This window comes from Neltuma alba, unplaced genomic scaffold (genome assembly GCF_004799145.2).
Source record: "Neltuma alba isolate B1F8T4 unplaced genomic scaffold, ASM479914v2 tig00007547_pilon, whole genome shotgun sequence".
Lineage (NCBI taxonomy): Eukaryota > Viridiplantae > Streptophyta > Magnoliopsida > Fabales > Fabaceae > Neltuma > Neltuma alba.
The window spans coordinates 1-27,267 of NW_021634810.1; the positions used below are offsets into that span (position 1 = coordinate 1).

Consider the following 27,267-nt stretch of genomic DNA (forward strand, 5'->3'; position numbering starts at 1 on the left):
CATTTTCAATGAGACTAAAAAAATTTTCCTAAAAAATATACTTAGAAGAAGGGGCGAATAGATTGTGGAGTAATAAAATAGTCCCACTTCCTTAAATGACATGCACCCATCTATTATTTATTTGTCGAGGAGGTTGATGATTGCTCGGAAATGGGATGAAACAATCCTTACAGATCATTGAAGATTATTATATCCCCACATTATTATTTTCCAGCTCTTTATTCCCCATCACGTTTGTAGAGTTCAAGAATTGAAGAAGAAGCATCTTGGTTTAAATAATGTTTCCCTACCATTCATCCATGCATCTTCACATATAGAATCATAATCCTATAATTGGCTAAAAAGAAATAAATCCCAAAAAAGAAGTCGCGTGCTATTCGGCTCTGGTATATCTGATCGCATGCCTCCTAAGCCATAATTGATACATCACGCTGTGAAACGAATCCAACGGCTCTGGTTTCTCATTCCACACGAAATGCTTGCTCGCTGCCACACCCAATCCCTTCATTCGCTCACCCCGATCTCTCCACGTGTTATTCAGCACTTGCTTCAGCTCCCCTCTTCTTCCCCAACTTCTCAGGAAAACCGCCATCTCCTGCCACCTCAGCAGGTCAACAAACGGCAGGTCGTTTGTCGTTTATTGGTCGATCAGCATCACCACTGGCACACACCCGAAACGCAAGGCCTCACCGATCCATGACACGTCGTTTCCGTGTTCGAACAGACAAAACTTACTGCTACTCAATCTCTTCGTAAAAGTAGTTTCATCCGACGGGTCCCCTTCGACATGGAAGTCCTCATCGCTGACCAACTCGGCGATCAAACTCGGCGACGTTATGGCTTTGTGCCTCACGTAACCCAGAAACCTCACCGTTCTGTTCGCCGGCGCGTGGTGAGAATTATAAATGATAGGAGGAAGCGTCACGTCCTTGTGAGGGATGAAGTGCCCGCCGTCCTTTCTTCCGGGAAAGCAAGAGATTTGAACCGAGTTCTTCTTCAGCTCCACGACGTTCCGGTTTGAGTCATGGCCAACCCCGTCGCAGGACAAGAAAAAGTGGTCGGCGCCGAGGGCGCGGTTCCAGTAAGGGAAGCCCTTCCGTAGGCTTCCGATGAAACCAGCGAGGGACCGCAAGGAGGTATCGGGAGAGAAAGGGACGAAGAAAAAGTGTGCTTCTTCGGCGTTCTGGGTGACGAAGTTGCTCCTTTGAAGCGTGGCGTAGAACATCGATTCAGCTTGGGTCGTATAATTGAAGGCTTTGTTCGGTTTGTAGATGAAAACCTTAAATTTCTGAACCATTTCTGATAGTTGAGGATGGTGGTGGGTGATAAGTAAGGCGAAGTATTGAGAAGGACCACTGGTTCGGATTGTGCGATGAGGAAAAGAGAGAGAATAAGCAGAAGAGTACAGAGAAGGAGGCCATATCGGAGATAGTGAAGAAGATGGAAGAATAGTAAGATCAGACGAAGTTGCTGTGAAACGTGAGAGAACGAAGAAAGAAGAAGTTATTCTGAATGGTTGAAGATGAAACGTAAAGCCATCGACTTGATATTTTTAGGGATATAAATGTTCCATGAAACAATGACGTAGATAGTATAATCGTTCTAATCCATGCGTATGGTTTTGTTTTTGACTATTCACAAGTTTGAAGCCACGGTCGTCAGCTATGAGACGATAATTTCAAAATTCTATGTTGCCAAGTTTGGCCAAAAAGCGGGGAGGAAAAAAAAAAGATTATATAATGAGATGGCGTGATGCATGGAGGCTTTTTATCAAAATTATTATAGGGGTTTATGTTATAAAAATATATATATTCTCAATCGTGACATAACTTGAAGGCAAAAACGAAAAGGAGATAAAAATATAATATATTTGCAATGATTAAATAATCTCTCTAAATTAGTTATTCAGTCTTAAATTAAGTATCAGAAGTAATATTTAATTAAATTGATGCTATTTGTTGCGTTTGTGTGTGTGAGCTATTCATTCTGACTTGAAGTGCATTGAGTGTCTTTTTTAAACATTTTCCCCTCGGAGCCTGACAATTCAGTTCAATCTAAATCGAGCAATATTTGATGGGATTATTTATTTGGTTTCGTGTTATGATGAGGCTTTTTAATATTAGATTAATTCAGCCAAATACAACAAGTTAACATCTAATGCGGGGTTAATTAAATGAGTAGTTTTGGATTTGCTAATAAGGTTTAGAAAACAAAGGTTTCATTCTTAAATTATTACTGTGAATAGAAGACAACACATCGCGTGTTCTTCAAGTAGGAATCTTTGTCTTGCAAAAGACGTCGTCCTGGCTATTGACCTAGTCTATGTATCGATGCATTCTTGTACATCAGTCTTTGTAGATAAAGAAGTTCATATCAGCTCAAAATAAAAAAAAAAACACAGAAGTTCATATTTATATATATATATATAATTATTAGCAATCATTTTCCTTAGGCCCTAAGAAGTTGACTTTTACTTTAGCTAGACAAGCTACTACCTCCGGTCCTAATTATAAGAGTCAGTTGACTAATTTGAGGAGATTAAAGAAGTAAGTTGAGTTAGCTATTTGTCCCAAATAGGTGTTGTCTTTCCTAAAATATCATTACTAATCAAGTGTATTGACTAAAACTAAATATATTATAAGGGTTATTTTGGAAAAAATATATAAAACATGAGAGACAAAGTGGATTGGGGTCTTATATTTAGGATCAAAATAAAAATCAAATAGGATCTTATATTAAGGATCAGAGGTAGTACTAGTTAATACTACCTCTGGTTGTAAATGAAAAATCTAATTTGTAGTACTGCAACTAAAAGATTTAATTTGTAGTACTGCAAATTACACTATAAATTAAGTTTTATATTTAGTATCAGAAAAGTAGCAATCTATTACTATAATAACCAGCATCAATATAAACCGTATTAAGACTTTTCATGATCTGGCTCATTTGGATTACGAAAAGACACTATTATTGATTTTGGGTTTCGATTTAGGATATATCCTTGTTATATGTGAACCTAACCCCTCATTGATGCCTCATGGTACCATCCACTGCGACCACTAGGCCTTTTTTTTTTTTTTTGAATGAACGAGGTATTTTATTTGAAACATTTTGCCCTTAATAAGATAATGACATTTGGATATTTTATAAAAAAAAACTACTGTGTATCTGAATATGAGAAAAATACTGGCATCTTGATTACAACTAATTAAGGGAATACAATTTAAAAAAATAAAAATATAAACAATGTTATGATTTTTCAATAAACTAATAATGGAATATTTACGATCTAGTGACCAAAAATACTAAAAAATATATAATAATACTACCTGGTCCTTAATATAAGACTTTGTTTGACTTTTATTTTGGTCCTTAAATATAAAATCCCAATCCACTTTGTCTGTCATGTTTATGTATTTTTTTTAAGGTAGTCCTTCTAATAATAGTATTTTTAGTTAATACACTTGCTTAGCAAGGATATTTTAGAAAAAAAGACAACAATTTATTACAAATAACCAACTTAATTTATTTTTTAATCTTCTCAAATTAGTTAACTAATTCTTATAATTAGAACAGGAGGTAGTATTATAATTTCATGACGTGATTTTCAGTTTATGACCAAACGTAACTTTAGGGCCATTGGTCCAATTCCAAAGGCTCCGACTGAGGGAAATGATAGACATACGGCCCACAGGAACTTGTAGAACAATCCGTGGTCAGTCGTCAATATTTAATATATTTTCAAAATTCAAATGATGTGACAAAAAGGGCGAAAAAAATGGAAGTAGCATGCATTACTTTAGGAATTTAAAAATTAAAAAAAAAAATGCAGCATCCAATCAAATTTAAAATAAAATATTAGATTACTTAGTCTTGTAATACTGTGGCGCTTGCTTCTAAAATATCTGTAGTTTTTAATCCATGAGTATTTTATAACCTTTTTTTAAAAAAATAATACATTTTTTAAAAAATTAGAATCACTTTGTACTAAATTTAATTGAAGGCAAGAAATTTAAGTATACAAGACTATGTATCCGAATATTCTATTAGCAGAAATGCAGCTATTTCTATATTTAACCCAACACGCACCAAACTTCATACTAAATTAACTTTAAGTCATATATAAATGATTTTTTTAATTTTCAAATTTCACCCTGAGCCCCCTAAGGTATATTATTTATGCAAATAACTCCTCATAAGTTTGCACAGTATTTATTTGCAAATAATTTAAAGTTCAGGAAAGTTATTACATATAGCCTAAATTTTGTTATATGCACACAAAAATAAGTTTAAAAAGGTATATAATTGATAGTGCCAATAAACCTGAAAGTTCAGAGTATTCCTTGATGGTAAAAAAAAAAAAAAAGTTCAGGGTATTCCTTATTAAATTCTAAAGTTTTTAAAAAAATATTTGTGCATATCGCAAAATAACTTTGTATAATTAAATAAATAATTTTGTAGATTTTTCTTCTTTTATACCTAAATAAATGGATTGCGAGGTGCCTAATAATTTGAACAAGTGTGTGGAACTGGATTATATGTAGGAATCATAAGTTAAAAAACAGATTTACAAATGGATGAGCACCCAATGTTTATCAGATTTGAACGGTCCATATTTATTTTATTTTTATTTTTTAAAAATAATTATTTTAATAAGTATAGGATAAAAAATAAAAATAATCTCTTAACTATTATTTTTTAAAAATATAATTTTTTTATTTTAAAATAATATTTAATAATATTAAATTTGAAACCTCAGATCTAATCTGAACCGTCCAGCACCAAATGGGGATCCGGTTTTTAACTTTCTTGCCTTGCGCTCCCCAAGTTAGGTGCTTATTTGGATCCTTTTTTTGTGTGTTAAAAAAGTACTTTTATGTCCTCTAATATATTCAGAATACACGGCATAGTCAAAACGGAAAAAAAACAAGAAAAAATTACTATTATTATAAGAATTAAATAACTAATTTGAAGAGATTAAAAAAATTAATTAAGTTGATTATTTATCATAGATGTTTGTTGACTTTCCTAAAGCCTTAAAGAATAATAAATTTAAAATACAAGATGGATTGATAAATTTGGATGACATCACCTAGGATCGCTGGAAGAAAGTTCCCAAATGCTCACTAATTGTATTTGCAGGCCAGGGTTAACCCAAAAGATAATTTTATTTTTTAATGCAGAAGAAAGTCAAGTCCATATCTATCAAATTAAAGATTGCCAGACTTTCTTAGGTTGGCTGGCATGATCGCTAGGCTGCTGGGCATGAACAATAATGAAGTGGGGCAAGGACAATTGTGTTCATATGGTCAAAAATGTATTCGAACTCTATTTGAACTCTGAAGTTCCATTTTTGATCGATCAAAAACAATGTCAAAACAAAGCACTTACGTATACGCACGTGGATTTAGAACAAGTGGGAGGTGAGATTGAGGACAACCCGTGACTGGTGACTGAATCAATGGATTGTGTCTGTGTATTGTTGGAAACAAAATTTGGATAAATTCCTCGAATGCCCTCCAAGGGGCGGCTGGCTTCGCATTGCTGTCGCTAGTTTGGCTGCTTTTGCCGCTTCTGCCTGAACGTCAGCCTCTCTTTCACTCGCTTCGTGCTCTTTCATATCTGACGTTGGTCGGCGCCAGCCCACCCCGGACTTCCGACACCGAACTGCGCTGCGTTGGACATGGACGCCGCAGATCCTTCTCGAGTTTTCGTCAAGGACGTTAAGCGCATTATCATCAAGGTGGGTTGCATTTCTTCCACCACTCTCCTCCAAAATCTGTTTTTCCCCTCGCTATATTGCATGAGAAATGGCGCGTCTTTTCTAATTGAATGCTTCTTTGCTAGTTTACTGTGCAAGTGGGAAGCAGTTCCCTTGAATCCGTTGGTTCCATGTGATGGTTTTGTACAAGTTTTCAAAACCAATTAAGTTACAGTAATTGGTAATTCAGAGTTGCATACGGGTGAACTTTTTTCCCGGCTTTGTTAATGCTTTTGAGGGGTAATTGTCCGAAGTAATTAAGTAATTTTTTGAAGTTGATACGATGGATGGTGTCGTATATTAATGACTGGGGTGGTTGTTTGATGCCAATGCTAATGTTGCTCTGTTGATTGTTCTAGGTTGGGACTGCTGTTGTGACCCGTAAAGATGGAAGATTAGCAGTTGGAAAATTGGGGACGCTCTGCGAGCAGGTATCTCAAAATGGTGTTCAACGTCTGACTTGTCATGGTTTGTCAAATTGTCAAGGGCCTTTAAATTTGGCATTTTTAACTGTACACTGACTTTTGAAACTAATGTAGATCAAGGAGCTTAATTCTCTGGGATATGAGGTTATTTTGGTGTCGTCTGGTGCCGTTGGCCTTGGTCGCCAAAGGCTTAGATACAGGAAATTAGTTAACAGCAGGTTAGACATCATTCCTAAGTACACCTTCAAATCTATTAAATTTTAGAAATTTGGGTAGATAATTATTTCTTGCATTTATAATCAAGTTAAAATATTAATTTTCTTCTTTATTTCATATACTGTTGTAGCTTTGCTGATTTACAAAAGCCACAAGTTGAACTTGATGGCAAAGCCTGCGCAGCAGTTGGACAAAACAGTCTAATGGCCATATATGATGCTCTGTTCACTCAGGTAATTGGCACTACTTGATGTCATTTGTCTCCAATTCCTCTGGCGTCTATGCTTGTACTTATTGTAAAATGTTTTCCTCTGCAGGCTTCTTTTGTTTTTTGCCCCCTTTCTCTATTTCATGTTTTTCACATGGCTAGTTCACTAACGTTTATAACCTGATTTCAGTACAGTAGATATTTGATGATACTCTTTTCTCTTCCTACCCTGCAGCTTGACGTGACATCAGCTCAGCTCCTTGTGACAGACAATGATTTCAGAGATAGAGATTTCAGAAAGCAACTTACTGAAACTGTAAAATCATTGTTAGCACTAAAAGTCATACCCATATTCAATGAAAACGATGCAGTCAGTACTAGGAAGGCTCCGTACGAGGTTTGTTGCGCTACTTGTTTCATTTGCTACAACAGATAAACAAAGTTCTTGAGCTTAATATCATTAAGCTTTTTAGGTTTTCCCTGCAGTTTGTATACAATTACTGCCACTGAATTTAATGGCATTCATTGCAGGTGATATGTTCAAGGCTAGAGTCAATTAGGTGGTATTCTTTGAGCTTTTCATTGCATAGGATTTTATATGGTTAAAGTTTTGATAGGATATTGCACCAAAAAATTTTGATTGGTTAAGGCCTGGAGCTAGCTTATCTGATGATCCGCTTTAGCTTCAGCTAATAAGAAATCAACAGCAGAATTTTTTTTTTTTACTTTTCCTTTTATAAATTTGCTTAATTATATGTTTAAGCTTAAGTTTGATTCTGTATTTAATGTCTTATCTAGATTATTGTAGGCATGGTCAAACTTTAGTCAAAATCATGTGAACAAGCCTGCCTAAATACATAAGAGAATTTGACCTTTTGTTTCTTCTTCAGTTAGTGCCTTATTCTCCCATTATACGATCAACTTACCGTGGTTAAACTACAATTCTATTGAGGGTTTTTCGAGGCCTTTGTTCAATATTCTAGTATGTCAGGATTTTGCCAATACAGTAAAACCTAATAAACTTGTAGGATAGCCTTTTTCTTCCCCCTCATTTTCCTTATGTCTCTTCTTGGGTTTATTGCTTGAAAGTTGTGTGAAGGTCTGCATCCTTCATTTGAATCTTATTTGACTGTGGAATACATGTCTTTTCAGTTATGGAAGTAGTATTTGCAATTTGCCTGGTGGAATGATTAGTTAATGCTTTCCGTTATTAATCATATAGTTTATACAAGTATTTCTAACCCTTGCATTCTGTTGGCCAAAAAAAAAAAAACCCTTACATTCTTCAGGATTCTTCTGGTATCTTTTGGGACAATGACAGTTTATCGGCTTTATTGGCCTTGGAATTAAAAGCTGATCTTCTTGTTCTGTTGAGTGATGTGGAGGGTCTTTATAGTGGCCCTCCAAGTGACCCACACTCAAGGCTTATTCATACATACGTTAAGGAAAAGCATCAGAATGAAATCACTTTTGGAGAAAAGTCTAGGGTGGGAAGAGGCGGAATGACTGCCAAGGTAAAGGCTGCTGTAAATGCGGCTGAAGCTGGCATTCCTGTTATTATTACCAGGTACACTTTTACATGATTTTACGTGGTTCACTGAGGAATATTAGAAGTCAATAGAGCCTTTGTTATGCCTTCTTCAAAATTATAATTTTTGAGGGAATTTTTTGCACTCTTCATTTTCTTGGTGAAAGGAGTTTTCCCCCCCTTCCCTCAGTCCCACGTTCACTGAGGGATAAGTTTAGGAGAGGCCATGACTTGTGGATATCCTAAAGAGTTTTCTGTTTTGTTATGCTATAGCATATATTTCTTTCTCTTTGTATATCTTCTTGCCTACCCACACATTGAGTTAGTGGATGTTCACTTCCTTTTCAGTAAGTACGTGTATGTATATGTATGTGCGTGGGTGTGTTTGTATATTTCAAAATAAAATAAAACTGTCTTTCTGATACCAATAGGGCTCCGAAACCCTGTGTGCTCTACCTACTCTATCTGTTTCTCATCTTTGTAAAGAGGATTTCACGTTCACGTCTTTTCCCCAGTGGTTATGCACCTGAAAATATCCTTAAAGTACTTCAAGGACAATGTATTGGAACCCTCTTCCATAGAGATGCTCATAAGTGGGTCCCAGTAAAAGAGGTATCAGCACGTGAAATGGCAGTTGCAGCTAGGGACTGCTCTAGACGGCTTCAGGTTTTCTTTTTCTATCTCCACTCTTCCAAAATGCGTGGTGGGTCAGAAATATTTCTGAGCACCTAGCGAAAAGATCCTTGTTCAAGAAGCTAATCTCCTAATTCTATAGGCTTTATCTGAAGAAGAGAGGAAGCAGATTTTACTAGATATAGCTGATGCACTGGAAGCAAATGAAAACGAGATAAGGATTGAAAATGAGGCTGATGTTGCTGATGCGCAACAAGCAAATCTTGATAAATCATTGGTTGCTAGGTTGCTTCTAAAGCCTGGGAAGGCAAGACTATCTCCCACTTTAAGAATTGCTCAAATTTTAATGTAATGTATGGATAGTGTAAATTTGAGCTCACCACAGAAATTTTAGTGGTATATTTTATTAACTGACAGATTGCAAGCCTTGCAAAGAACATGAGAACCCTTGCAAACATGGAAGATCCAATTGGTCAAGTATTAAAACGAACTGAGGTAAGGAAATTTGATTGTTGCCTCCAAGTTGGATCATAAACTTTTCTTCATCTTATGGTAATAACAATAGAATCTGGTTGTGCATCAATAAATCTTTTGTCTTGCCACTAAATCAGACGTACGTGTCTCATGACTTAGGTTATTCATGATTTTTTTTTTTTTATCAAAATGTTATTTATGATTTCATGTAATTAAATTGTCCAAAATTTGCATGCATAACTGCTGCTTGGTACGTTGTCAGTTATAGTGTTTGGAACTAAATTTTCTGGGACCATGTGGGAAATTACCTCAGACTTATTTTCGTTAGGTAATTTGCCAAACCTGCTATCATCATCACCTAAAATGACATGGTAGCGATTGCCAGAAAAGGGAGGAATCCTTTTGGCAAATTTATTATGATAATTACTGATTTCTGGTGTTTCTGATGGGCACCCCTATATCCAGGTTGCAGATGGGCTAGTTCTAGAGAAAACATCATCTCCTTTAGGTGTTCTCTTGATTGTTTTTGAGTCCCGCCCTGATGCCCTAGTGCAGGTATGTTATACATTTTTCATGCTTTTCTTTCTCTCTTATTCTCTCCTGTGTTTACATCTGCTTAATTGTCACCAAAAGAGAAAAGCCATCTTGTCATCTTATATTTCAGCTTGCACTCTGTGTAATTTAAGTAGTTTAGAACATTAAGAGTGTCCGGCCAATAATTCAGACAATTACTAAAACATTTTCTTCATCGCCTTCTCACTTTATCTTGATATTGGGGTATCATTCAAGATCTAGAGATTGGAACTATTGATATCATCTCTTAATTATTGCTGTCCTTGTCAACCAGAAAGTATGAAGGAAGATCTATATAAAGGTTGACAAATGAATATGTGCACTCAAATTAGCCTGGTGATATAATGATCAGAAGTATGTTAAATGAGATTGATATGTTTCCTACCAGTGGAAGTCTAAGATTAAGACACCTTGCCTGTCTTCCCCAGGAATATGGATGCAAATTAATGAGCTACAGCAGTGGACTTGTATCTTCTTTTTTCTGTGTTTCTGATGGCTAACATCTTTGAATTTTTATTTTTCCAACGCGAACTATCTGTCCATAATGTATAGTATCAATGAAATAGTAGAACATTGCATTCCTTAGAGTTCCCGTATTGCTCTGTTGTATTGCATCTTTTGACTAGTTATATTTTGGGATGCATATTAAAGATATCACCTTTCCACGTTTTTAAATCAACATCTCAGCTGACCACAATAAATTTATAATTTAGGGGGTGTTTGGATGAAAACAAACCATGGTTTGGACAATAGCTTCGAAGAATAGATTCTGGGGAGAATAGATTTTGTGAAAAAATAATTCTGATAAAGTGATAGTATTTGGATAGTTGTTATCAGAAGTACTTTTTATATGTGTAAATTACTAAAAAATACATAAATTAATATGATAATTACATAAAAAATAGATTTTATAATATATTTTAATTTGAAAAAATAAAATTGTTAATAATATATTTTTTACCAACATAATTAATAATATATAAGATAATGTAATTAATAAATAATTAATATGTATATATATATTAATAAAATATAAGATTAAATATGTTTATAAAAAAATAATTAAGGGGTGTTAAAGTCATATTACTGTTTGGATCTACTCTGACAGGCACAATCATACTCTCCAATTTAAACCAAAAGCAGAATGAATTCACTTCTCCTGAAACTATGGTTTTGAGCCCAAAACCATGATTTGTCAATTTCTTCTCCTGTTTGGCAAGTTTGGAACCCAATGGTTTGGGTTCCAAAACCATAGTTTTGAAGGTTGGCCAAACAGGCCTTTAATCTTCTTCTCCGTAACATTTTTATTAATATATCATACCACCCGCCAGTGTTGATGTTACATACAGCTTGCTATATATCAAATTTTATTAACTACTTTGACCAGAAATGTATTGGTTTTAATGGTTATGCACGGAAAATCTCTGAAAGTGGATTGCTCACTGTTCTCATGTTTGTGCATCCTGCCATCTTATACATTCATCATTTAAAGCTCTGTTTTGTTTATTTATTTTTAACTATTCTCATATTTGCTTCCATGTGATTGTTTTTATTGTTACACCTTTCTAAGTTGGCAGTCTAGATTATATGTTCAAGAAACTTCAATATAAACTATGAATTGAGCTTCTGATTTTATTCTCATTAGCATAGTTTTCAACAATTTTTGACTGAATATCTGAAATTGGTTGTTTAATAGTCATTCTTAATCGGTGGCTTCATATGATCTGCACAGATAGCTTCCTTGGCAATTCGGAGTGGGAATGGACTTCTCTTAAAAGGAGGCAAGGAGGCTAAGCGATCAAATGCAATTTTACACAAAGTTTGGTTCCAAATGAAATAACAATTCTAAACTATTTTCTGTTCAGATGTTAGGTTTGGTAGCCTCCTTAATAACATTTTTTTGGGCATAACAATTCCTATGAAATTGCAGGTAATTACTGAAGCCATCCCCGAAACTGTTGGTGGAAAACTTATTGGACTTGTGACCTCAAGAGCGGAGATCCCTGAGCTGCTTAAGGTGAGTGGACCTGGCCAGCTTAAAGCCAAATTTATAAAGTACTCTTCTGGTCTTATTTATAAGACACTTCCAGTATATTTTACACAGACCAGGAAAAACATTAAACTTCATTAACTCTCATTTAAAATTTAATAACTTTCCGACTTTATCCCTATTTAATATACATTATACCTCATATAAACAAAGTCAACACAATAACAAATGAGAGATAAAATTGTACATCCATGTAAAAAATTTCTCTTAGTGCTCTATAAATAGGACCAAAAAATACATTTTCTCTCTGCCTATAAATAGAACCAGAGGAGTGGTTCACTTCAAAGATTGGAACCTTAGGCCAAAGTTAAAATCTGAATTTTATCTTCCAGCTTGATGATGCAATTGATCTGGTTATTCCACGAGGCAGCAACAAACTTGTCTCTAGCATTAAAAGTTCCACCAAAATTCCTGTTCTGGGTCATGCTGGTAAGACCATTATGCTTATGATTAAATGTTACATTCAAGTAGTGCTTGATATACTATGTTAGATCCTTTTCTTCAGGAATTTGGTTGTCTGCCACAGTAAGGCTGCATTTTTGTTAATTCAGATGGAATTTGCCACATCTATGTTGATAAGTCTGCTAAGATGGAGATGGCTGGGCGGATTGTATTGGATGCAAAAATAGATTACCCAGCTGGTTGCAATGCCATGGTAATCCATACTACTGGATGACAGCGCAAGCTTAGTAATACCGACAATTTTTCTTTGCTCAGTGGTCGCAGTCATGGATAGCTAATTCCGTTATTCAAAATTCAAATCTTAGGAAACACTTCTTGTTCACAAGGACTTAGCAGAGAAAGGTTGGCTAAATGATATTATTGTTGACCTGCGGACTGAAGGTATGTATTTTGGGCAAAAAGTACCTTAAATTGTACATTCTGTTAACAGCTCCTTTCTTTGTATGCTTTAATTTGTAATTACATCTATTGGTTATGTTTAGATTTATTTTTGCCAGAATAGATTTATTTTAGTTGGATAAAGATTTTTCCTTGTCCATGTGATTTCACCCAGAATTTACGAGTTATATTACAAACTGAGTTTTTGTAACAAACTAAATAGTTTTAATAAGGAAACTGAGCAACTCTAGTAGCAGTAATGTATCTTGTAACATCATGCTTCTGGTCATTTTCCAGCACAAGAGTAGCATTCTTGCTGTAATATATGTTTAATCATTAATACTCTAAGCAAATTTGAGCAATTATTCTGATTTATTTCTGTTAAATCATTATAAAATTGAATTCTTAATTTTTGGATTAAAAAGGTTGGGGATTTTTGTTATCAGAGATTTCAATTTGGTGTAGTTTTCTTTGTTTTTGGAGCTTGCTGGGGTCGTGGGCAATCAACATGACACTAGTTTTGTACTTCAAGCCTGTAATCTACTAGAGGAAGAATTTCTGAACTAGACTTGTAGCATATATGACTGAACTACAAGATTTTTCCCCCCAGAGTAACTATTGTCTTCTTCCGTTCAACAAAGTCATGGTATAAAATAAAAATTGATGAAGCTTGGATATTATGTTCAAGTTCCATATCCTAGGTTCATCCGAGACCTGCATAAAGTTGTACTAGGGTGCTAAGAATTCTAGATCAAAGTCATCTTGGGAACAACTAATACTGTGTGGAAGTCCTAACGAAAAGTAACTCTCTTTTTGAACGATGGTATCAGTTTCTATTCGGGGGAAAAAAAAGTTCCAAGGAAAAGCACATTTTGGTGACTACTCTATTTAACAATCTGCAGTGTGTTTCTTAGCTATTTAAGTCACAAATGTCTCTTAAATGAGCTTTCATGTTGGACTAGAGCTTGTGAAGGTAAGGATATTGGTGATGTTAATTTTTTTTTTTTTTTACAGTCTTCTATACTTCTAATGATTTTTACCTGAACTGGCCAGACCATGTCTTAAAATAGTAGCAATATAGGCACTTGAAAAAATTGATTGGAACCTGAGGTTATATTGAATAGATAAAATTGACTATAGTTTTCATCCTTATAGCTGTTTGACAACATATTGCTTGTGGAGAAATTGACATAACTGTTGTCTGGGAGTCAAACGAATGTTGTATTAAGGAAATCTAAATGGTTTGCGTTGCAGAAAGGTTAAGTGATGTAAAATTTATGCAGGTGTTACTTTGTATGGAGGACCCAAGGCAAGCTCATTGTTGAATATCCCGAAGGCACATTCATTTCATCATGAATACAGTTCATTGGCTTGCACTGTTGAAATTGTGGATGATGTGTATTCAGCTATTGATCACATAAATCTTTATGGAAGGCATGTTACTGTTGTGTTATTTACAAGAAACATGTTGAAACCTTTTCCTTTCATTTTTCTCCCCTCTATTCTATTTCAGTTCGAATAACATCTGTGATGGTGCAATTGATTTATAAGCAAATATGCAACATTTCCCTCTTTTCTGTGGCAGTGCACATACTGATTGTATAATTGCTGAAGATTGCAAAGTTGCTGATGTGTTTCTACGCCAAGTGGACAGGTATTTCTATGTTTTTTCCTGTGTTCGTTTTCTTAAGAACGAAGTGTAGGGGAAGAAATTGTTCACATAATTAAATGGTTTGCAGCATTTCATTATTGTTGTAGTACGTGGTCTTGGGGCAGTACATTAGTAAATAAACCTTTCTTTTGCCCTATTATGTGCAATGGAAGACATCAGTACATTGTGCAAAGTTAGTAACATATGCCATCGTTTGCTATATACTGGCAGTGCTGCTGTTTTTCACAATGCTAGCACAAGGTTTTGTGATGGGGCACGATTTGGGCTGGGTGCTGAGGTATGATATTCACGTTTTGAGGGTTAATATATTATGTTAAAAGTTGTAAATTAGCTTAATACTCTTACTTGTTTAATAGGTTGGAATAAGTACAAGCAGGATTCATGCTCGGGGTCCCGTCGGAGTTGAAGGATTGTTAACAACCAGATGGTATGTACTATATGCAGCAGATACTCTTTCTTTCTTTACAAGCAATCGGCAAAACTGATGGGTCTCTTATTTAGTCGGTAGACCTCAATAGTAAGAATCACAATTATAACTGATACTGCTGTTCATTAATCATTAATGGTGTTCATATGCTTTTTCCGCCAAGTCAAATGGTTTGCATGTATTACATATGAATGAAGTTCGTAGAATACCATTATCCACTTGTCTGTCATTATTAGGGTTCATAGATAACATATGAATGAGCTGTATCAAGGATCAATTTAGCCTGCCACTGCATGAGTAATGATAATAGTCAAACATATACAGAATGATCTATGAGAAATATATTTCATGAGATTATTCAAGTAACATTTCTAATCCGTGCATCACTTCCCATCCTGGATTCATGCGTACTGAGGCGTAATATTATGGTAGATTCATTTTATAATTTCACGAAGACACATGTGGTATCACTTGTGTATTCCACCTTGTTCTGCCATCTTTATGTGCAGGATACTTAGAGGAAGCGGGCAAGTGGTTGATGGTGATAAAGGAGTTGTTTACACCCACAAAGACCTTTCCACTTAATCCTGCGTTTTGCTGGTAAAGTACCCTCTTCATCAAGAAGGCTACGCAGGGGGCCTGGTCTAAGCTTTATTTTCTGTCTCTGGAGAGCTGGGCTGAAAATCATACAATCCAACTAAGAGGAAAATTTGTGTTATATTGTTATTCTGTCTCTTCAGTTTTTCTCATCATGTTGCATTTGACTATTGCTTCCTAACTTCTTCAACACAGCCATCGTATATGTATGATATATCTAGGAAATAATTATAATCTCTGCTTTGCTTGCTAATAATACATGCAGAACCTTTTTAAAAAAAAAAAAAAAAAAAAAGAAGGCTAAACCGAAGAAAGTAACTAAACTAAGGGGGAATTAATCCCAAAGCATCTTTATCACACAAAGCCCGCAAGTATTGCGGACACCCATCAAAGAAAGAGGACCTTGATAATCCTTGTTTTGCTAAAGCATCTGCAAGGGAGTTGTTATCTCTGGCAACATGTCTCAATTGTAGTTCCCAGCTGTAATTCATTAATCTTTGTATCTGAAGCAAAACCAAAATGCCATTCCTCGGCTGCAACCTATCTCTTAACATGTCCACATGCGCCTTAGATTCAGACTCTAGAATAACCTTTTAAGAACCCATATCCCAGGCTAGAGTAGATCTTTAAAGATGACCCATTCCTCTGCTTCGAAGGCACTGCACCGTACGGAAGTGTGAGAAAACCCTGCTATGCAGCAACCATTTTTAGCTCTTGAAAAGGGAGAATATAGCTTCACTACTTTTTTTTTTTTTTGTGTGGCATCTGCCCCAAAAATGTTCGTAAGAAATGAACCAGAGGGCCCTAATTATTAGCAATGTGTTTGGTTGGTTTGTGATAATGGTTTTTCAAACTCCTATTACCAATGTGTGCTTTCTTGGGATCAAGTTTCTACATCCTAAAAGCACTTATTTACATAATTTAAGATAAAATTCATCTCACATAAGCTGTTTCTGAAGAATTATACCATCATTACAAACAAACCTTCTGTTTGGTTGGCTTGTGATAATCAATTGTAATCTAGATTGCGGGAACTATGGTAATCAAGATTCATGGGGAAAGCCCTGTAAATCCTGATAATCATGTCTTGTGGACAATAATACCCTCTGGACCATCGGCCCTCCTCCTTCCACCCTTCCTACTGCTCAGCTCCCCCGCCGCCATCCGCCTCATTTTCAACCTTTCTTTGAACTGCCACCACCGACGACCTCCTTCCCAAACGCCACTAGATTCTTCTCCCACTCTCCTTCTGTTTGCTCTACCTGCCATGGTTTGCCTTCACCTCCTTCTTCTCCCTCCCTCACCACTCACCAAATCTAACAGCTCGTCACTGCACAAGATCTATTCTTTTTCTTTTCCTTTTTTTCCCCCGAAATCTGGTTTTTCATATCTACTTCTCCCTAGAACGTCAACATAAGGCCATTGGTTTCTAAATCTGATGTGGGCGAGGAAAGAGGGACGATTGGGGAAAGAAGAAGAATGGGAAAGGTTTTTTTTTTTTTTGGGCCTACAAGGCTAACAAATTCACTTCATAATTTTAAAATATTTCTGATAAGTATTATTACATTATTCTTCGTAAGATATCAATACATGCTAAGCAATTAAAATTGCATTGCTTGCATTGCCATGCTCCCAAGAAATCCACCAAACGGGCCCTCAGAGTTTCAGTTATCAGTGTAAATATTTTTCCTTCAAACATCTAATTGAGAACTGTCGGAAATCAAAATAGTAATTTATTCCCAAAAAATATTATGTACCAACAAATTTAAGGGGGGCAACAAGCATGGTCAATACTTGAATTACTAAAGCACCCCTCCAGGGGAGTGAGAACTAGAAAACAAAAATATTATAAAAATGACATAATTAGAATAAACAACAATAATAGGAAACCTAATATCTTCCACTCCAAATGTAGTTCATTAAAAATGCAGCATTGTGGTTCACACGTCCATCGAATAACGGCTGAGGTACCAAAGAAGATTTTAAAGTTTAAGCTTCAATAAATTTTTTGAGCTTTTTCATCCACACCAAGTATTCTCTGCTGTCCTTGTTGATCATGTACTCGTGCAAGAACTGAGTTGTTCTCGGTTTGATTCCTCTAATTTCTAAATACTTATGGAAGGCCTTTTGCAGGTTCTCATCCATATCTCTGAAAGAAAAAAGTAAATAAATAAGTGAAAGATGTTTGTAAGAATTGGAAGGAAAAGAGCATGACATTGAATAGGAAATTCAAGGACTGAGATATGAAGAACAAGGCCTTACTGGAAGTCTGGACCCTCATAAGGAATTTTATCCTCAGCGTTTTCTGGATTCTTCACAGTCAAGCTATCAATAGTGATCTCGTCAGGGTAAGCAAAACAACCAAACTCTAGAAGGGGTCCATCCTTCTTAGAGACACTGACTACAAGAGGAACGTTCGAGTGATTGGCCCTTTCACTGTCATTATCATCATCATCACGATCATCCTCATTTTCCCCAGTAACTAGATCAGGCATGTGAACCTCAACCTTTATATCTTCACCTTGGTATGTTCTTCTGAGTGTTATAATCTGCTGTCCCGGACAATCAATAATTTCAAAGGGAAAATCATTTGGTTTGTCTTCAACCTGTCTCCCAAGGGGGAAAAAAGAGGGTTGTAACAACGCAATCCATCTCAAATACAATATTGCATTACGGATAAATATCGATTCTCAATAAAGTATATCAAAGATTTTTGCAGCAACAGAATTGACAATTCCACAAGAACAGAAATTAACACCCATTGAGCTGGAATGAACCTAAGGCGTATTGGATGAAGCAGCATTTTTTAATTTACCTCCCACTGGCAAACCAAATAATCTATGGACTAAGAGGGGAAAATCATAGAGAAGTCAACCCTTTTTGCAGAGGAAAACAAAAAGGAAAATGATCAGTCTGATTTCTTGCAAAGGAAACATAAAATGGAACCCAGATCAATCGTCGAACAAATAGGTTAATTGCAGCCACCTTTCACCAATTTGTAAACTTTGATTCTGCATCGCATATGGGGAGCAATAAAAGAAAAGGCCTGAGGAAGCCTAAATTTACCAAGTTCTTATTCAATCAGTCACCCGCCAAGAGCTGGGGGGGGGGGGGAGAGCAAATAAAAATCGCCACAAAGAAAGAAATCCTCAAGCGAAATCTGTTCATCTAAGCAGCCCATTTGCAACCATATCATTCTAATCGTGTTGGGTATTAAAATCCTTCATTCCTCGATCATCTTAACAGTCGACAGTAAGCCAATCAGCAAGACAATGCTAAGACAAAAAAAAAAAAAAAAAAAAGCATACCCTGTCGTGGTCGTCAGTATCCTCGGCGTAACGGATTTCAGATTCTATGGCACGAAGCAAAGTCTCATCAGAAGGGAACTTCTTCAATGGCGCAGAAGAGAAATGAGAGCAAGGGAGGTACAAAGGATTGCGAGCGCGAGGGGTATGATTGATGATGGCAGTGGAGGGCAGAGCATGGTAATTACGGTGGGGCTTAAGCAGATGAGCCGCAAAATGCCTAAGAGAAAAAGCTGACTTGCGAAGAACAGAAAAGAACGCCATTTCCAGTCCAGCGACTACACACCCTGAGAGACACTGAGGGTTTTACTAGGGTTTAGAGCTTCTCAAGATTTTGCAAGGTTACTGTACGGGTGATTCCGTATTTTGAACCGCAGCACAATGCTCATTATTCCCGGGAAAAAAAAAAGGGTTAAAGTATCTATTTTGGCCTTTTAATTTTATATAAAATTTCAATTTGATCTTTTAATTTTAAAAAGAATATATTTGATCATTTAACTTTAAAATCATTAAACTTTAATGATATTTTTTGTAACAATCATAGATATTTTGAAAATTAAACTTAATATGTTAGTGTTTAAGAATATTTTATCAACATTTAAAATCTTAATGTCATCATTTTTTTAAAAAAAAAAAATAGGGTTAAAAGATTAAAAATATACCTTTTAAAGTTAAGGGATCAAATTGAAACCTTATACAAAGTTAAAGGACCAAATATATACTTTAGCAAAAAAAAGTTATTATATTATTATTATAGTTTTCCCCACAATTTATTCGATTTTGAGAAAGTTATTTTTATTCCTTTAATATGAATATATATATATATATATATATATATTATAACTGGGTAAAGCCTCCCATTGAAAATTTTATTGATAAAAATGATCTAAATAATATTCTGTATGTATAAAATTTACAGAGTACTAATATATTCTACACATTACATCACATGGAAAAAAAAGATATACTTGCAATAATTTCTTTGATTTGGTTATTTTTTGAAAAATATATCCCCTGAGATGATTTTGTAATGCAATAATAATTTATAAAAGCTTCGTTGGCAGGGAAAAAAAAATTATAAAAGCATTTTTTAACAAGTTTAAGGATGAGAGCTGTAGAAACGATATAATATACTCCAAATCATCACTCAGTATGAAATATAAAATTCATCGGGGTCACATTATTCTTGAATAATAAATATTTCAATTTTTTATCTAATTTTTTGCAATGTACGTATTTTTTTCAGTCTTTCTTCACAGGCTTATTAGCTGGATGAAACTATTTTTTATTCATTCAATATTTTTAAACATATTTCAATAGGCTTTACATGTAGAGAAACTTTTAAAAACTTTCAAGTTATTATCTATTTAAGGAAAAAATATAGCTTTAAAATAAAAATGGGATAAGGTGCAAATTTGTCTCAAAAATTTGTGCTTAGGAGTGATGGGTATTCGAAAATATATTTTGGCTCAATGTTGCTCTAAAAGTTTTCAAATTGTAGTGATGTTGTCCTGGCCATTATCTAGGTTAAGTTTGATCGTTAGTTGACTAACTATGCTAAGCTGGCAAGTTCACATGTCGTCCACCTCATTTTCTTTTCTGAGTTAAGATGCAAATTTATCCTGAAAGTTTTTACTCTGGAGTGTTGGATACCAAGAAGTTTCAAATTATAACAATATTGCCCCAGATGTTATCCATGTTAAATTTGACCATTTACTAACCAAATATGCTGAGTCGGTAGGTCCATGTATGATCTACTTTTTTTTTTTTTAGGTTATCCACTTCATTCCTAGTTCATAACCCTAATTTTATTTCTCCCATACATAAACAACTCTTTCCACACGTCTATTATTTCTTCATTCCTTCTTAGTTTAGTGCTTTTTATAAGAACAAAAGTAGAGTATAAAAATATAGTAAATAATATATATAGAAAAGAAGCTCACAAGAATTCTTAAAAGATGTAAACGATAAAGTTGATTTTGGGAATAGCCACGGGTTTAGAAAGCATAGAAGCAATTATTTTTTTAGAGTTAGTGCTAAATCCTCATCTTCAAAAAAAAATAAAATGCACCACATGTGGACCTACCAGCTCAGCATATTTTGTTAATTAATAATCAAATTTAACATGGATAACAATTGAGGTAACATTGCTACAATTTGAAAATTTTCGGATCCCAAGCACTTCTGAATTAAAATTGCCAGGGTAAATGTGCACTTAACCCAGAAAAGAAAATAACGTAAACGACACTTGGGCATGCCAACTCAGCATAGTTGGTCAACTAACAGTCAAACTTAATTTAGATAACGACCAGGCCAAGGTGACATTAAGTCAAAAAATACTTTTAGATACCCAACACTCCAAAGCACGAACTTTCAAGGTGAATTTGCACCTTAATCCAATAAAAGTATAAGAAATGATTACCCTGTTACATTGTTATTTGTATTTTTTTTTAGAAGAGGGGATTATGTATGTAGCTTATATTATCAAACAATTCTCATTAAACCAACATCTTCAAACCATCGCACAAATTTAGATGCACTTAAATGCCACTAGATGCTTTTGCTTTAAAATATTGTACTAAGCACATGCTAATCAACGAATGTGACGTTGGAAATAATTGAGCATGACCAATCTTAGAAGTTACAACCACATTTTGGACCACCACCACGTGATGAACATGACACTGATGCGTATGCCAGATTTCCTCCCAAGTTTGACAACTATGACTCATCAATAATCTAAACCAAGCAAAAACAAGAGGAAAAACTTCTTTTTATTTGCCCCAAAAACACAGGATTCAAATTGGGAATAGTCCCAAAAAAAAAACATTGGATGTAATTTATATTTTGATCTCACGTCGTCGTTATAATGGCACTGCTATAAAATCTGTAATGACATGACACTTACCAGTTACCACCTTGAACTGCTTTAAGAAGAATCTGAACCCACCAATAAGTACACCGTAATCAAACAACAACAACAAAACTTTATCTCACTAGATAGAATCAGTTACATAGATCGCACGATGCCATTGAGCCATATCTATTGTTAATTGAAAGATCTTGTTCAATGACTTCATTAAGTGTTGTCTTCGGCCTTCCTCTACTACTTTTTAGAGGACTCCGAACTGTTTGATCAACTATTCTCATCGACACGTTCCAGAACCTTCTTTGCACGTGACCAAACCATCTCAATCAGTTTTCTATCATTTTCTCATCAATAGCAACCACTCCAACTTTTTCTCGTATATGTTCATTACGGATTGTGTCTTTTCTTATATGAGTACATATCTATCTTAGCATTCTCATCTTGGCAACTGACACTTTATATTCCTGTTGTTCTTTTAAAGTCCAACACTCACTATCATATAGCATTACTGGTCTTATAGCAGTATGATAAAACTTTTTTTTGACCTTATTAGGTACTTATTGCAGTGCGGTAAGAGTAAATGAATTAAACCTACACTACAAATGTCGAGGAGGTAAAATTGACTATTCAAGGGACATAATTATAAAGGAACTTATTAAAGACTACATAACTTTTGGACAAATGAGCAAATTTAGGACCTTTACAAAGACACATTCCAACGTAGCAATGGCATGACTCTTTCTAGACGAAACTGACTTGTGCACTGTAAGGGAAGGAGAAAGAAAAACGATATAAACCAACCAACACATTTCAGACTACCTCCTAACCACATGCTACTTATTTAAACATAATTTCACATGACTATCTCTGGTTTCCAAATGCTGGACTTGATCTCCTTGTGGGGCAGAACCACACCACCATTGGTGTATATTTCATCACACACATGGACATCTTCTCCGAGAATAGTCATGTTCTCCACGCGAGCCCATTGCCCTACAGTGGAATGCCACCCAATGATACTGCTGGAAATGCAAGCATGTTTCTTAATTCGGGCTCCTCGCATTATAGTGCAGCGGGAGAGACGAACACCGGACTCAACTGTGCAGCCAGGACCAATAGCAACATCAGGTCCGATAAGACATCCTTCGCCAATTTTGGCAGTCTCGTCCACTATGACATTCCCAACAATGTGAGGACCAGTGACTAACTTCGAGGAAGACTTTTTCTTCAATGAATCCAGGTAGAGTCTCAGACCAGTAATATAGTCCCTTGGCTGTCCAATGTCCATCCAAAACCCAGGAAGGACCATTGCAAATAGCTTTTTCTCAGCAGCAATATTTGGAAACACCTCTTTCTCGATAGATGTGGGCCTTAGCTCAATGCGATCCAGAACTGACGGGTTCAGTAAGTAAATTCCAGCATTGATTTTGTTACCAACAAACAACTTAGGCTTTTCCACAAATTTCTCAACCTTCCCTGTGGCCTCCTCCATAACAACCACACCATACTTTGATGGTTCATCGACCTGCACAAGTAGATGGAAAATGATATTGAATGCTCTAAACCGTCATTAAAGTCTTACATAGTCGGCAAGCATTTCAGTGTTGTCACCTTTGTCACCATTATGGATGCCTCTCCTCCATGGGATTTATGGAATTCAACCATTTCCTTAAGTGGGTACTCACTGATAACATCACTGTTGAGAACAAAAAATGGCTCTCCAGAGCCATCTATCAGCTTATCTCTGGCAAGAGCCAGAGGACCTGCTGTACCCAGTGGTTCAGTTTCTTGCGAACATGTGATCTTAATGCCCAGCTTTGTCTCGAATTCCTTCAGGAAGTTCAACATCACCTGCCATAGGGAGTAAATTCAGCCATATAACTCTAAGTATTGATTAAATAATGCAGCGAGGATATTTTGATCTTTACCTCTGGTTGGTAATTGATGGCTAATACCACTTCATCAACCCCAATAGACTTAAGAGCCTCTATCTGAAAAATATAAAATCGAAATGAGAATGAGTATTAAGATCTTCTCTCCCATTTACAGATAAACAAAAGTTGTGAGTATATACACGAACATATGGGACTTCAGAGAGACCAACATTACTACATCGAGTGAGATTAGAATACCTTCTCCACAATGCTCAACCAAATAAGCACATTTCTTCCCATTTTGTAAGGCAACGGAAGAAAAGGGAGGGTGGGGATTCCCATCCTCTATCCACCAAAAACGGATTATCAAGGGAAGATAACCAGTATCAAAAAGCAAAATTAATTGATTCCGATTTAGAGATTCAATAGTTTTGATACATTAGAATGTTAGAACTAATTCAATCTTGCTAGTTTAGCATGACAGGAATAAAACTTCTATAAAAGAGGCTTCAGAAACCAACCTGATGCAGGATCATGGGTTTGTTAGCAAAATCAACAAGAGGCTTAGGCACACTGAGTGTCAATGGCCTCAATCTTGTTCCAAAGCCTCCAACCAGGATCAGTGCCTTCATTGTGATATTCCCCTTGCTTTTCCTGTAAATTATAAAATTAATAGCAGATCAATAAAAAATAGCACAGAACCAATTCAGTACGTTAGCAGACTGATTCCACTCTGTCCTCTAAATACTAGTGGATGGAAAAGAAAGAAACATTGCTACGGAAGTTAGCATGAGCTGACAGGTGTTATGATGAGTAGGACACAGATGCAGCTAAAGCTGAAAACCTACATCTGCAAGAAAAATCAATCTGCCAAAACAAATTGAGACGTAACCACCCAAGAATTAATGCTCAACTTCAGGTAAGCAACCAAAAATCCAACTTCGTTTCATCGAAGAATCATAAAGCTACAAAGGAAAGTGAAAAAATAGCACGCAAAAGCTAGCTGGATAAGTAAATGAAGACAAGATCCACCGACAAACTGGCAAAGGTTTTTCAAGAGAATGACAAAATGGTTTGATTCTGGGGCAAGTAACCCAATAGATGACATTATATCTAAACTGGAATCAATTAAAAGGGTCCTAGATATAATGATTCCCTCAGACTAGAGAGTATATAATTGAGGACATCAGAATTCAATCACTCTAACCATATTAGATGAGGCTAGCAACACAAGAAAGCTGGAAGAGGACAAATTCCTCCAAAGTAATGCTAAATGCTAAACTGATTGTATTGTCAAAAAAATTTGAACAGAAAACAGAGCTAAACTCACGGAGAATCGATAAAAGATATAAATTAAACAAAAGATCCAGTCAGGTGAGATGAATTCACAAGAACAAGCAATGATGACATTACAATCGCATAAAGCTGCTTCTTTCTTTTTGCCTGGCCAAAGAAAACTGTATCAATGTAGACAAAAGATTGCTTCATTGATATTGCTCTCTGGATAAATTTCTCAAGATCGAATACACAAGGGAGGATGACTGTTGAAGATGCCTAATTTAAGAGGTTCTCTGTTCTCCACATTACTATATACAAAAAATAATCGAAATCACAAAAATTTGTAGCAGTGGCGCCAAATCCAGGGAGAGAAAAAAAGTGACATTACTCAGCACACAAGCAATCAAGATCATCAACGACAAGCAGAAGAAAAAGGACAGAGAAAGATAGAGAAACAAGCAAATAGCTAAACTAGCAGCAGATCTGCTAATTAGCACAGATCCCTCTGCTTAGTTCACCGTAATTCAAGCATCCAAAGAAGAAAAGTCCAAGCAGGACAGCAATGTGATTAAAACATCCGATCAAAGAAACAAGATGACAACAAGAACCAAGAATTCAACAAGAAGCTGCAGAAACGTAATATGAAAAATAACGGCGAAGGCATTGTCATATTCGGCTTAAGCCGATATGAAATTACAAATCCCCGTTACCTCTGATCAGATCTCCCGCGGGAGCGAAATCCGATTAAAGAATATAGGTTTTATCCTCAATCTTCAGGGAGACAACGTGGTGAATCTGGCACCCCCAACGGTCCGGTCGCCAGGGGTCTGAGCTGTGACAATGGCGTTGGCCGAACAATGAGTCTTCCTGTCATCTTTTTATATACGCGCCAATCATCTGTCATCTCCAAGTCATGACACAAACTTGTCTTTCCCTTTTTTTTTTTTAATTTGTTAAAATTCATAATAAGCGAAAAAACAACAAACAATAAATGGTATGCCTAAAAATTAACAATAAATAATACTCCTCCGGTCCTTATTATAAGACCCAATTTGATTTTTTATTTGGTTCTAATTATAAGACCCAATCCATTTTGTCTCTTATATTTATACATTTTTTCCAAGATAATCCTTCTAATAATGATAGTTTTAGCCAATATACTTAATTAGCAAGGATATTTTAGGAATGACAACACTTATTTATTATAAATAACCAACTTAACTTACTTCCTTAATCTCTTCAAATAAGTCAATTGGTCTTATAATTAGAACCGGAGGAGTATTTATCACCTCCAAATACAAGTGTTTGACCAAATCTTCGATGATGAATCGTGTCAAGACCTGTTGTTACTTGTTCTTGATCATTTCAGGATACTTCCTTATTGCACTTGATTTTCACTTTTGATTTAGAAAATGAATTAAATTTTATTTCCACTGAATATTCATCAACAACATTTATCTTGTGTATGACATTTATTTTCTTACAAAGTACATTATTGAATAAACCAGAGAAAAGGGATTTTGCAATCATATACCAAAATGATTTAGAAAATGAGGTATGGCTTTATCAAGATGATTAAATTGAGAGGTGAGAAATTCAATATTTCTCAAATAAAATATTAAGTTAGAGCATACAAAAAATCATGTTTAGAAAAACTTATCCTAATTAAATCATATGTGAATTAGTGATTCAAAGTATTGCTATAATTATAGAGTTAAATTATAAATTTGCTTTGAAAGTTTTATTCTAAAGTAATGTTGCTTCAAAAAAAAAAATTTGGATTCAATATCACCGTATAAGTTTCAAAATATAGCAATATTACACATTTCTTTACTATTAGCCTTTTTAATAATAAGAGACATCATTACTCCATTTTAACACTTTTAAAGTAATCTTCAATCCAAAAAATAACTTTTAGGATAATACTGCTTCTAAACAAAAATTTTCAAAACAAATCTACACATTTACTTATAATTTGTAAGACATTTTTAACTTTTAATATGTTTTATCAAAATCAAGAAAAAACCTCAAATATTATTAACTCTATTTTAAAATTCAATCAATTTTATTTCTATTTAATATATACTAACTTATTTTCATGAATAGTAATGCTATACTAGCAGAAAGTTTAAATAAAGAGTGGTGGTCAAAAAATAATAACAAGAGCATAAAGTCAAGGTAGCAGAAATGAGGATGTTGAGATGGATGTATGATCATACAAGAAAAGATAAAGTTCAAAATGAAAATATCAGAACAAGAGTAGATATAGTGCTTATCAAAGAGAAAATAGCTAAATATCGTTTGAGGTAATTTGAAAACGTGCAATGTGCAAAGAAGGCTATTTGGAGGCCCCGACAAGAACAATAGATCAAACAGTTTGGGGTTCTATAAAAAGTAGAGGAAGACCAATAAAAACACTCAATGAGGTCATTGAACGAAACCTCTTAATCAACAACATATCTAAAGATTTGGTTATTGATAAAATACAATGATATCGTGTAATTTATGTAGCCAACCCCACATAGTGGGATAAAGCG

At 35.1% G+C, this 27,267-nt stretch overlaps 3 protein-coding genes and 1 pseudogene across 3 annotated transcripts; 1 reads left to right on the forward strand and 3 right to left on the reverse strand.

The window, feature by feature from the left end:
• Nucleotides 1-270: 270 nt before the first annotated feature.
• On the reverse strand, nt 271-1,297 carry LOC114752790 (probable glycosyltransferase At5g11130; annotated as a pseudogene).
• Nucleotides 1,298-5,609: 4,312 nt separating this feature from the next.
• On the forward strand, nt 5,610-15,660 carry LOC114752787 (delta-1-pyrroline-5-carboxylate synthase-like). Its single transcript, XM_028941491.1, has 20 exons — nt 5,610-5,743; nt 6,121-6,192; nt 6,301-6,404; nt 6,533-6,635; nt 6,846-7,007; nt 7,900-8,177; nt 8,654-8,804; nt 8,914-9,078; nt 9,189-9,266; nt 9,711-9,800; nt 11,551-11,637; nt 11,749-11,835; nt 12,201-12,297; nt 12,420-12,523; nt 12,636-12,711; nt 13,992-14,142; nt 14,294-14,362; nt 14,591-14,657; nt 14,737-14,807; nt 15,317-15,660. Exons 1-20 carry the CDS (start codon nt 5,684-5,686, stop codon nt 15,390-15,392), a joined length of 2,148 nt encoding a protein of 715 aa, XP_028797324.1. The 5' UTR covers nt 5,610-5,683; the 3' UTR covers nt 15,393-15,660.
• A 1,460-nt stretch (nt 15,661-17,120) lies between these two features.
• Nucleotides 17,121-18,973, reverse strand: LOC114752786 (uncharacterized protein At2g39795, mitochondrial-like). The gene is made up of 3 exons (XM_028941490.1): nt 18,713-18,973; nt 17,667-18,010; nt 17,121-17,553 (listed from the first exon to the last, which is right to left on the reverse strand). Exons 1-3 carry the CDS (start codon nt 18,971-18,973, stop codon nt 17,394-17,396), a joined length of 765 nt encoding a protein of 254 aa, XP_028797323.1. The 3' UTR covers nt 17,121-17,393.
• Nucleotides 18,974-22,188: 3,215 nt separating this feature from the next.
• Nucleotides 22,189-24,294, reverse strand: LOC114752788 (mannose-1-phosphate guanylyltransferase 1). The gene is made up of 6 exons (XM_028941492.1): nt 24,244-24,294; nt 24,185-24,187; nt 23,974-24,100; nt 23,507-23,569; nt 23,190-23,429; nt 22,189-23,103 (listed from the first exon to the last, which is right to left on the reverse strand). The coding sequence occupies exons 3-6, from the start codon at nt 24,082-24,084 to the stop codon at nt 22,432-22,434; spliced, it is 1,086 nt and encodes a 361-aa protein (XP_028797325.1). The 5' UTR covers nt 24,085-24,100; nt 24,185-24,187; nt 24,244-24,294; the 3' UTR covers nt 22,189-22,431.
• Between the last annotated feature and the right edge of the window lie 2,973 nt (nt 24,295-27,267).